The sequence below is a fragment of the Pterocles gutturalis genome, unplaced genomic scaffold, assembly GCF_000699245.1.
Source record: "Pterocles gutturalis isolate BGI_N339 unplaced genomic scaffold, ASM69924v1 scaffold6608, whole genome shotgun sequence".
NCBI lineage: Eukaryota > Metazoa > Chordata > Aves > Pterocliformes > Pteroclidae > Pterocles > Pterocles gutturalis.
In genome coordinates this window covers 260-11,497 of record NW_010120301.1, presented here as the reverse complement: position 1 = coordinate 11,497, position 11,238 = coordinate 260, and the positions used below count along the sequence as shown (strand labels likewise).

General features: G+C 41.1%; 1 protein-coding gene across 1 annotated transcript; it reads right to left on the bottom strand.

Moving 5' to 3' along the window:
• Positions 1 to 832: 832 nt before the first annotated feature.
• On the bottom strand, positions 833 to 11,008 carry TMEM209 (transmembrane protein 209). The gene is made up of 15 exons (XM_010076847.1): positions 10,964 to 11,008; positions 10,415 to 10,554; positions 10,251 to 10,309; positions 9,407 to 9,538; positions 8,560 to 8,798; positions 7,993 to 8,197; positions 7,203 to 7,378; positions 6,461 to 6,532; positions 5,309 to 5,405; positions 4,365 to 4,490; positions 3,811 to 3,908; positions 1,962 to 2,076; positions 1,774 to 1,871; positions 1,153 to 1,226; positions 833 to 887 (listed from the first exon to the last, which is right to left on the bottom strand). Exons 1-15 carry the CDS (start codon positions 11,006 to 11,008, stop codon positions 833 to 835), a joined length of 1,731 nt encoding a protein of 576 aa, XP_010075149.1.
• Between the last annotated feature and the right edge of the window lie 230 nt (positions 11,009 to 11,238).

Sequence of the window (11,238 nt, the reverse complement as noted above, 5' to 3'; positions counted from 1 at the left end):
AGGTAGAAGCGTTTTTTTTTTTGACAACAGCAAGGGGAAACACACCAATAAGACTCACAAAGATCTTCAGCATCTCAAGGTTTAGGAATTTTTACCCCCCTCTAAAAAAATAAAACAATTAACTATATACACATCTAAAATCCTAAAATTCAACAGAACTTACAACAGATTCTTCCCCTCCTCTTATATAAAAAGTTTTTTGGCAAATGTTTGAACAATCCCTTCTTTGAAACAAATCCAAGTGGTTGGTTGGGTTTTTTTTCCCCCCGAAAGCTGGGATTTAAGAAGTTTGTCCGTGGGTTTGTAGAGCCTGGTCAGTCCGTGAGGCTTCCAAAATCTGAGGTTGTGAGCATAAAAAAAAATGATGGGAGCAGTAAAAATAAAAGAAAGAAGCAAAGGCAGGGTAACGCTGGGGTTGTAGTGAAGGCAGCCGGTATTTCAGAGCTTGCAAGACTGCCCAAGTCAGATGGCAGGCTGCTTTTGTTCAAAAAAATAAAAATAAAAATGAAAAGAATAAAAAAAATTAAAATAAAAATCTTATTTATGAAAGCAGCAAGTCCAACACAGTTTTTTTGTTCCTTCATGCCCACAGCGCAGGCTCCCAACACATCTCGTGGGGTCTAAAAAGCCAATTCAGCCAGTAACCAGAGATTTAAAAAAAAAAACAAACAAAAAAAGTTTTTTCTTATCATACAGAATAAAACGAACCACCATGAGTCTCAGCTTTTTGACTCTGCTTTTCTCATGCCTGAAATTAGTCCGTGTTTAAATCAAGAACCTAACGATGCTGCTCAGTCCGTCTCGCCAGCAGAGCATCGTCCTGCTGGAGATGTTAATCTCCAAAAATCCACAGAACGTTGACGCCCGATAAACCGAGATTTACACGCCTGAAAAAAACCCAAAAGTTGTCACGATAAATCACATGGAAATTAGAGCGCCCGGTTAAAACACTACACGAAAAATGTGTAAATTTTTCTAAAATTAATCTAAAAATTCCCCATTTTGGCTTTTTAACTCGCAGGCAGGTATCGTGCTTTGCCATGAAGAAGGGGAATCTGGATATTCTTTTTTTTTTATTGTTCGTGGATGTAAGATTTATCCAATTTTATGAAAAAATTGCCATTGTTTCCAACGAGAAAATGACTAACTTACCCGAGCATCCCAGATTCTCTTGTCTTTATGATGTAGAGAAACATAAGCAAGGTGTGGAACATGTTGTTTCTGCCCTGAACCCACAGGAAAAGAGAAGAATTCAGAAATCAAGTCACGGATGTGAAATCACAGTCACGAAGTGCCGTACGGGGAGGCTTCTCGGGCTTTTTGCCTCAATATTTTTTTTTAATTAAAAATATCAGAAAAAAGACCAAATGTGGGTTTTGGCTGGATTATCATCTCCAAATACTTTAAATTCCGGAGCTTTTCGGAAAGCAGAGATAAAATCAAAAATTCACAGGAGAATGTCAGGGTTTTGAGTCTGGAAGCTTCCCCTCAGAATTCCTACAGATGAGCACGGGGCTTGTGGGCTTTAAGGGGCGACAACGGACATCAGAGATTACATTTTAAAATAAATTCTCAGAAAATAAACAAGAGGAAGCTACTACCAAGGTACTTACGTATTTTAAATAGATACTAAAGGTACTACTTAGTAGCAGACTAAAAGACCAAGCTAGTGTTTACTTCCTTCTGTGTAAATAGTCAAAAAATGGGGCCAGGATGTAAAAACAAAAAAAAAAAGTACAGCTGCCAACAATTTCCCAACTAACGCCATCGTACCTTGGGGAGGCTGTCGACATAGCGCTGGTAGATCAGCTCGTAGTGGGGCGGATTGATGCTGCTTTGGTAGATGCAGAAAACGTTTTCATTTGAAATGTCTGCAAAAGTTAAAAGTTATAAGATAAACGGGGGTTTTAAGGGCACTGGCAGGATCCGAGAGAAGAGCAGCTAAACGCGAGCGTCGGTACCTGGTTTATCTGGTGTCTGAAAGAAGTGTTGGGAAGTGAAGGTTTTGCCGTCGGGATATTTGGGGTGAGGTGGGAGCCTGGAGTCGAGGTAAGTGCAGAAGACGTGCATAATGATCTGGGCAAAGAAAAAAAAATAATCTCATTTTAGTGTTCTTAAAAACACGGCCGCTTTTTTTTTTTTATCTCAGCGGAGATTTTGACAGTCCAGGCACACTGCCGGGGTGAAGACAAGATTATTTTTTTCCAGCATCAGTCACAAGGCGATAAACTGATGCTGCACGTCGGGAGCTCAGTTCACACACAAGCGACTTTCTCCTGGCATCTTGCAGAATTTGGCAAAGTCGCAGATCTTACTCAGCGTATTTAGGCGGAGATGTGGCTGAGAAGGGCAGATGAAATCAAATTGCAGCTTTGGTTTCACACCTATCGAGCAAATTTCTACTTTCTTCTCACAAATAGCAAAATATAAACCTCTGGAAAAGCCACGAGTCTTATTAAGAACGTCAAAATTTTGAAATAAAAGTCCTAGAACGAGTATCCAGAAAACCACGCCACAGCCTGTTTGTGTTTTAAACCCTTCCTGGAGAGTTCTCAACATTTTCTGTGGGCAATGTCACCGAATTATCTGTGCCTTCTGTTTTCATTATATACAGCAGGATCTGTTTTGTACACAAAATAAAAGTTTCTCTGGGCTAAATGCCAAAAGTCTCAAGAAGTTTGGGAGATGCAACTTGGAAATCGCTGCTTTGTTTTACCCGCAGTGATTAACAAAAATGTGATTTTTTTTTTTTTTTAAATAGTAATTGTCTTGAGGAAGTTAATATCAAAATTTCACAGCAAGTGTTTATATTAAGCTCTTCTATCAGAACTTCTTTCCTAGAATTCTTAAAAGTTTAATAAACTGACCAACAGCACCTCTCCGAAATAAAAGACCGAATTCCAGGGTGTGCTGCTGGGTCTCATGATCTTTAAACACTTCTCTCAAGACCCTAAGAGCAGCTGCGTGGCCAGTCGCTACCAAATATTGAATCAGCTTCACAAACAGAAAATTAAATCCCATTTCAGGACTGATTTCATACAACTTCAGCTTCCAGCAACTGAATCTCGTTACATCTTTGTCAGCAAGGTTGTGAAGCTCTGGCATTCAGACCTCCTGGTTTTTATTCTCCCAAGTAACTGAAAATCTATTTACAGTGAGGAGAGGAATAAAAAAATAAAATAAAAAAATCACCCAACTCTACTTCAGATGGAGTTCAGCTGAAGACTCACACTGTAAAACCTGTTTTCTACTCCCTGAATTGTTCTGTGATCTTTCTTTTAATGATTTTCATCACCTCAGCTGAATTTTCAACTTTACACTGAGGTGCTGTCCCTCCTGACCTCTCATATTAAGGGGCAAAGCGTCCCTACAAGGCTTCTCTCAAGCAGGATACGCAACATCTTCAGATTTCTCACAAAATATTTACCAGATTAAACAGCAGTCCTGCCACTCCATCTGCATTTTTTTTCCTTTTTTTGAAAAATGAGAGCACGGTGAAAGCTTTTCCTTGCATTAGAGACTGTCAGGCGAAGGCAGACATTTTACTTTTTAAAAAAATATAGCAAGAGAACTGCCCCAACAAGCCTGTCAGGCTGCTCCCCGTAGTTAGCTGACAGATATTTCAGGGGAGTCTAAGTAAAAGCCCAGCCCAAGACTAAACTGAGATTATATTTTTGTGATCTTCGCAATGTCCAATCCCATTTGCGTTATTCCCCAGGTAATCTCACCGAGCAGAACAGGATTATCCGTGTGAGCGATGCAAAGTAACTCGCTTTAAGCCGTCGTATCAAAACGTCTTTAAAAACTTACAGAGGAGTCAGTGGGCAAGTCGGTGTCCCACTTGCGGCCTTTGAAATCCCCTCCTCCGTTCCACTGGAAGGAACTCATGCATCCTCCCTGGGAAAGCTCTGAAAGCAACAAGATTTATTCAGTTACTGGGGGTTGAAAGTGTAGGAAAGTGGGATTTTATACTAGTTTCAGGGGTTTCATACATGTTTCTGGTGTACAAAACAGGAAAAAAATCAACTAATGAAATGCTTGTAAAGACATTAATATGGGGAGGTAAATTTATGGGATGATTTTTATTTGGAGTTAATGACGGGATTAAACTTTGTGCCCCAACCACGCAGAAGGAAAATGAGAAATAAAGCTTTTCAAAAACATTCCTGAAGTTACATCCAAGTCCTGCATCATTATATCGCTCTAAAAAGAGAAAGTTGCAAAGAAACATCTCTCCTGCTTAAAAGCAGCTCCCATCCCTGCTGCAACTCCTCAAACATCTCCACTGGAGCAACATCTGATGCCACCAAAGCTTCCCTGGGGAAATGGAAGTGTTTTCGAGGCAGGATGGTGACACCACGTACCTCTGATCCTTTCGACCAAATACTCCTGGCTTGGTGTAAGATCCAAATACTGCACGATAGTGTTGAGGGTTGGAATGAGCGGAGCTTTAACGAGCGCTGCCTGCTTCAGGCTGCTGATGCTGGCTTCTGCAACACAACAAGAGCCAGAACATAGAATCACAGAATACCAGGATGGTTTGGGTGGGAAGGGACCTTAAAGCCCACCCAGTGCCACCCCCTGCCATGGGCAGGGACACCTCCCACCAGCCCAGGTTGCCCAAAGCCTCATCCAGCCTGGCCTTGAACCCCTCCAGGGATGGGGCATCCACAGCTTCTCTGGGCACCCTGGGCCACTGCCTCACCCCCCGCACAGGAAAACATTTCTTCCCAGTATCTCGTCTCAATCTCCCCTCTTTCAGCTTAAAAGGAATGGTTCCTTCAGAATTGTAGGGTGACACGAAAAGCACAACTCCAGCTCATCAAAATAAAAAAAAAAAAAGTTATTTCAGAAAGCAGATGATTTTAAGGAAGAATTTGGAAAAGCACAAAGGACTGGAGCCACTGAGAGTTTATAGGGAGACACCGAGCATTTGTAGCACATCTATCCTTGAAATATTTTCTGACAATTTCTGAAATATTATGCGATAATCAATGATAATTTGAGCCTGTAATTCCCCAGCAGTAAGTTTAGGGAGGGGGGAAAAAAGAAAAAAAAAGAAAAAAAAAAGGAAAAAAAAGAAATAAAGAAGAGGTTTATGAATTCATATGAGATAGGCATCAGTGTGACTTGATCAATATTTCCAGAAGTCCTATGAAGAAACATGTTCCATGTATGACATGGAACAAAGACCAGACCAATATAGAGCAGAAATGGAACAGTAATTTATAGAACACCTACACAACTCCCCAGCTGTGGAGTGGCCCTTCATGGTTGAAGGAACCCCAAAACTACTGCCTCCTCCTACCTCCGATCTGCAGTTCTGGACATCCCATTCTCCTCAGCTGAGTGCTCACAGACTCGATCTCTTGGACAAGAGGCACTAGAATCGTGTCACTAATCCACTAGGAAAGAAAAAGGGGAAAATTCAAGAGGTCAGAAGCAACGAAAATGTTAAAAAAAACCCCAACCCTTATCTTACATCCTGCTAAGCATCATTTACAATCACAAAGCAGATGAACAACAGAAACACCGAAGCCAAGCAAGGAGGAAAGTAATTAAACCAGAATATCACGTTAGGTGGAGTTTAAATGACTCTTTAATACCTTCTAAAAGGCCAGAAAATTCAATGGAAAGGAGCCAGGAAAACAAATCTCCAGAAAGTATCAGATAAAGCTTTTCGGAACAATGGGGAAAGGGGTATTACGAAGCCGAGCCCTCCAACCATAAAGATAATTTATTCTTTGATGGGTTCACTCCCTCTCATATTTGTTGCAGGAAATCAAGTAGCTGATAAATGCGACGTGTGGGATTTGTACGTGACAGGACTTGGGAACAGATGCTCAGGAATCTGGTATGGATCTCATACAAATCTTTGCTTTTCATTTATGTTATTACTTTTAAAAAAAACCCAAACCCATACACCTGGATAGATGCTATGACTGAAGGGGCAATTCAAAGCTGATTCACTAATTATTTTGCCGTTTTGTGTAACTAAGTCTCCTCTGCTCTAGCAATTGCTATTGCTAAGATCAAGGTTTATCTTTTTGCTTTTTATTATGTTGCTCAGGACTGTCAGGAAAAAAAAAAAATCAACCTTTGGGTTGGAATTTTCCATGCTTTTGAGCCCAGGAGAATGAGTTTGAAATAGTGCAGAAATTTAGCCATCTGAATTACAGCAAGGAAAACCAAATCTTATCGGATCTGAGATGCTTTTGTTTCTCATTCCAAGGTGGATGAACTTTACAACTGTGAAGTTTGCAGAATACAAACCACTGAGGTCAGGTTGAAAACGCTCCTCTCCTCAAGCATGCTGCATTTTTATCTCCTCCAGCCCACCCCAATCCTCAGACCCTGGAATTCTCCCCACCTCCTTTGGCTTCCAGGGAACACGGAGTCAGTTTTCCACTCCGCTGAGCTTGCTCCTAAAAACCAGGCAGACCTTAGGGACAGGACTTACGTTTCTGAACTTAGCAGTCCAGGAATCCATGTGATGAAGGAGCTGGCGGTTCATTGTCACCCGTGCCCAAATCTACGGAAAGGTTTATTAAGTACATTTAAGAACAGAATTCCAAGAGATTTTAGGGTTTATCATAATTTCCGATACTAACTACAGCACATAATTCAAATCGCGTTTTTCCCCACATTCTGCGACTTCTGCAGCAGCTTCGCATACAACACTCCCGCTCTCCACTCACGGTACAATCATCATGCATGAGCCCAAGTTCAGTTTTAAGCTTTCTGCTCTATGAGGATAAAATTGATCTGAACTGTAGGACTGATTTAAGAGGTATTTGAATAGGAAGCTTCATTAGGTTAATGTAGGAAATAAAGAAAATTGATCAAATTTAATTGAAGCCGTGTGAATTGTACTCCTTCGCATCAGATTTATTTCAGAAGCAAGCATAAAGGCAGTGCTTTATATCCCTCACCTGTTCCTCTGGGTTAAATACTTATCAGTTTCAACTCATTTTTTATGTCACAAATGTGTTTTATCAGTGTAAGCCTCGCTCTCCAAGGTAGAAATAATTTTCCAACTAAAATTCAGAATCTGAAAAGTCCATTTACAGTGAAGCTGTATGAAGATGGTTAAATGCTAGAAGATATCTCTCTCCAACATTTTTGATACAGCTCCAATCCAAAGCTTTGCAAAATTTTTGAGACCTGTTTCTCCCTCCTGACCACCTTGCTGCCAAATTTACCTCTTCTGCAGCCTGTCTTGAGCTCAGATCAGCTTCGTCCTTGTGTGCCAACGGAGCCTGAGACCTGCAAGCCAGCTGATACTGGAACTTTCTCAGCAGCTGTGTGTAGTCTGCCATGGGACGGCTGTAGTTCCAAAAAGTTGGGCTGCTGGAAGGAGAGCTGGAATCTGAACTTCCTGAAATGATTCATTCATTAAACAGTCATGTATAATTATTGCCAAGGAATTCTGGAAATAACAGTCCAGGAAATACATCAGTATATTAAGGTTTTGACAAAGAGACACGAACTACCATGAATATGTACACTCAAGTCAGTCTGCATAAACAGTGATTTCACCTTCACCTTGACTGTCTCCATCCAGGACAGAAACTGCCCGTGGGGAAATCCCCCCCTTTATCTGAAATGCCTTCCCCACACGATATCCCCCTCATCATGGTGATAAAACCCCTCATCTTATCACGGTCCACCACCAGAGACAAGCTATCAGCGCCCATTTCCATACGCTGCAACTGCAGGATGTATCCTATCCAAAGGAATATTTGGAGGAAAACTTTCTGAAGCTCCTAAGCCGCGGAGATGTGTAGAAACGACGTCGTTCTACCTCACGTCCTAATTCCTTGGTAGAAGATTAAAATTTTCATCAACCGCCTTTACCAAGGTCACAGGTGATAACCATAAACTACGCTTGGAATCTTTTGCAACTTTTCTCACCCGCAAAAGCCAATCTCGAATAAACCCAACAGCTTCTCATTGCCAAGCTTTCCCCATCAAACCAGTTTGTTTATTTACCGAGTTGAACTCTGTCCTGCTTCTCCTCTTTGTTTCGAAGGAGGATGTCCAGCAGCTGGAGGTCTGTCATATAGTCGTCTTTCCCGGTAGGAGAATTATACATAACGGGTGAAGAGCAGTAACGAGACCGTAGCCCGCCAGTTTCCATGGGTCCAATACTCGTGGGGTATGGTGATCCACCAGGAGGGGGGCTGAAGCTGGGAACCTTGGGCGAATAAAAACAAACAGTCCTGTCATATGAGGAAGACAGAATTCTACCTTGATTTGTAAACGACGTGAACATAAAGGACTCTTGTTTGGGGCTTGGGTTGGTTTTTTCCTTTTCTTTCGTATTTACATTTCAGTTTCTTGTTTTTGCTTTGTTCTGAAACCAACTCACCGCTCTAAAACAAATGAAGTGACAATAGGGAAAAAAAGATAAATCCCGATATGACAAGTTTACATCTACTTTGCAGAAAGAGCAAATACACAAATACCTAACCCTCCGCTGCCTGCTGCGCACCTTCGCTGGCATGTGGCACAACACAAGGACCAAACTGTCCCCTGGGGAGCTCTCTCGGTCATTACCTTATTGTAGGTGCTGCACGGTGAATGTGTCACTGCGCTGCCCGAAAAAGCGCTGTGGCTGGACGGAGCCTGTAGCTGAGGGCTGTACCCCGTGATACAACCGGTAGTCATGAACTTTGGACTGGCACCAGGGGAGCGGGACGGGCTGTAACTCAGCACACTTTGACCCTGGATCAGAGAAGGCATCGAACATGCGACGTTCTTTGCTGCCAGCTCACGTGGTGGAGTTGTTTGTACCGCTGCAAATAAAAAGAGAATTAGCATTGCGGATGCAGCACCCCCAAACTTTCCTCCCGCCTTTAAATGTATAACCAACCGCATACAAAATGCTATCTTAAGGCAATTTTAAAAAGATGCTAGAGGGACACTAGAAAAATCTGTCCCCTACAGAACTCAGCTGTCAATCCACTGACAGGAAAAAAAGAGAAGACTGAGACACACGACTGTAACTCACTACAAATCCTACAGCTTCAGATTTCAGTTAAATGTTACCAGGTGCCCTGCATAACCCTGAGGGCTCCTCTAACCTGTTTCATCAGCTACTCTATCGCCTTCCTTTAGGCATCTTTAGCACAATGAATTAATTTGCTTTTGGTTTATCTACCTTGGCAGGCTCTGCTTTATTTTAAAACTTTGCTCTTTGTTCAAGAGCTTTCTGAGCGACTGCTCTCTAGGCTGTCATTTTCAGATTTCACACAAAGGTCTGACTGTCCCTCTAATTTGGTTCTCGTTACCAAATGAGGCAATTCAGAACTCACTTCACTACAGACTCCTGCACTTGAGGAAGACACCATCTCTAAACAAAAAAGAATAAATTAAAAAAAAGACAGATATTTCTGACACCGACCTGCATCCCGCAGCCCCAGCAGGGTCTGCTGGGCAGGAGTCATGACCAAGCTCGTTGGTGCCACTGTGTATTTGAAGTACCTCCAGAAATCAAACAAGGCATTCAGGCTGAACAGAGATGCAAGTGCTAGTTCTAGAAGAAACACAGCCATAGCTTCAGCACAGGGAATAATACAAGTATATTATTTGCAAAAAACAGGCATATGCCCCTCAAAAATAGGTCATTATTAGTGCTATCAGTAAGAACCAATTTGGGGAAATATCTAAGATTTCTTCATCTTTTTATGCAAGAAGTGTTGGAGATAATTTTCGTTCCTACACTGAGATTAATTTATATTGCTAAAATTTATTTTTTTAAAATGGACAGTTATTTTCCAAAAAGGACATAATTCCTGCAATGAAATCTGTCAAATCATCTGTCGCTCATCTCATTATTTTTCTCTCCCTCTTTCTTCACCCTCCAGTAGTATTTGATACAGCCAGCTTAGAGTCTACGCATCTGAAACAAACCTGAATTATGGTGAAATGCCATGCACGCACACAATACAACATAGTAAAATCTGCGGTGTTCTCCAAAGCCTCACATTAAATAGATTTAGCACATCAAACAAGTTATTTTTCATGATACATCAAGCTCCTTATTTGTCACTAAAACTGTTGAAGTCCCAACAGTTTAAAGGGAGATAACAGAAAGCGAACCAAATTTTGGTTTAAATTTAAAACAAACCAAAAAAGGAAAACCAAAACAAAGGCTGGGTTAAAAATGACATCTCTGGCATTAAAACTGACAAATGAAAAAAAGAAAAGAACCCTGAAAAATTAATTGAAATGCTGCAGCGACTCACCAATATACCAGAGTGGCCAGCACGTGATGTTGTAATACGAGCTTATGAGTTTTCCAGTCCTGAAAATAAAACCAAGAATTTGCCATTTTATAACAATTAGGTCTCAGGAAGTATTTTGGGATGTAAAAGTAGCTTGTCCAAATGAGACGTAAGAATTAACGTACATTTCCATATATATCATGCCCGCAACAGATACATTCAGTACTCCCCAGGCCAAGACCACCTTCCGGGCTTCAGTCTCCTTCCTCATCTGGATGGTTCTGTCGATGAGGGAAGTCGTTGTACTCTGTTCTGGCGTCATTTTCTGTAATAACAGAGAAATGACAAAATCTGTCGACTTTTATACAGTAAGATTCTCAGACAGCACAAGAGTAAAGAAAAAGAAAAAAAGTCACCCAAAACAACCTTTATAAATGGAGTTTACCTTTAGCCAGAGTCATGTTTAGTGTACTAAAAAAAAAGCAGATTATTTTCACCAGTAAATATAGGTAATATTTATCCAACTAACTCTCCTGTCAATGCTTTTTTCTGCTAGTTCCATCACCAAAATATACTACAGTTCCTTCCTGCCACCCACTTAAAAACTTGTCACATAATTCTTCACTAAATGGGAACATAAATAATTTGCTTTTTGGGACAAATACTTCAACTGTACATTACTACCTAAAAAAAAAAAAAATAAATTAAAAAATATAAAACGCAAATCACATTACCTGCTTCTTACAGGTACAACGATTCAGCCGTGAAACAGTTACCATCAGGATTGCTGGAAGAATTATACAAGAACTCGTTGCCTGGGGGTTTTTTTGACAGGTTTTTAATCCAGTTTGAGCCCCAAGACTTCCCTTCCCACACTGACAAACGTAGCAGCCCCAAGCAGAGATCCTCTCCCCCATCCTCACACTCCCAACCTCTCTCCCCGAACCGTGTCTTCCTGCAGAAGTTTTACTGTTAGAGCACTGAAATAAAAGTGGGATTTGGTCCCATC

What these genes read in the sequence shown, in the direction of transcription:
- TMEM209 (XM_010076847.1), bottom strand. Translation starts at nt 11,008, where the DNA reads ATGGTAACTGTTTCACGGCTGAATCGTTGTACCTGTAAGAAGCAG. An exon ending in TCAGACACCAGATAAACCAG is followed by an intron (nt 1,872 to 1,961) that starts GTACCGACGCTC and finishes TAACTTTTGCAG; the next exon opens with ACATTTCAAATGAAAACGTT. An exon ending in AGAGAATCTGGGATGCTCGG is followed by an intron (nt 888 to 1,152) that starts GTAAGTTAGTCA and finishes GGTTTTTTTCAG; the next exon opens with GCGTGTAAATCTCGGTTTAT.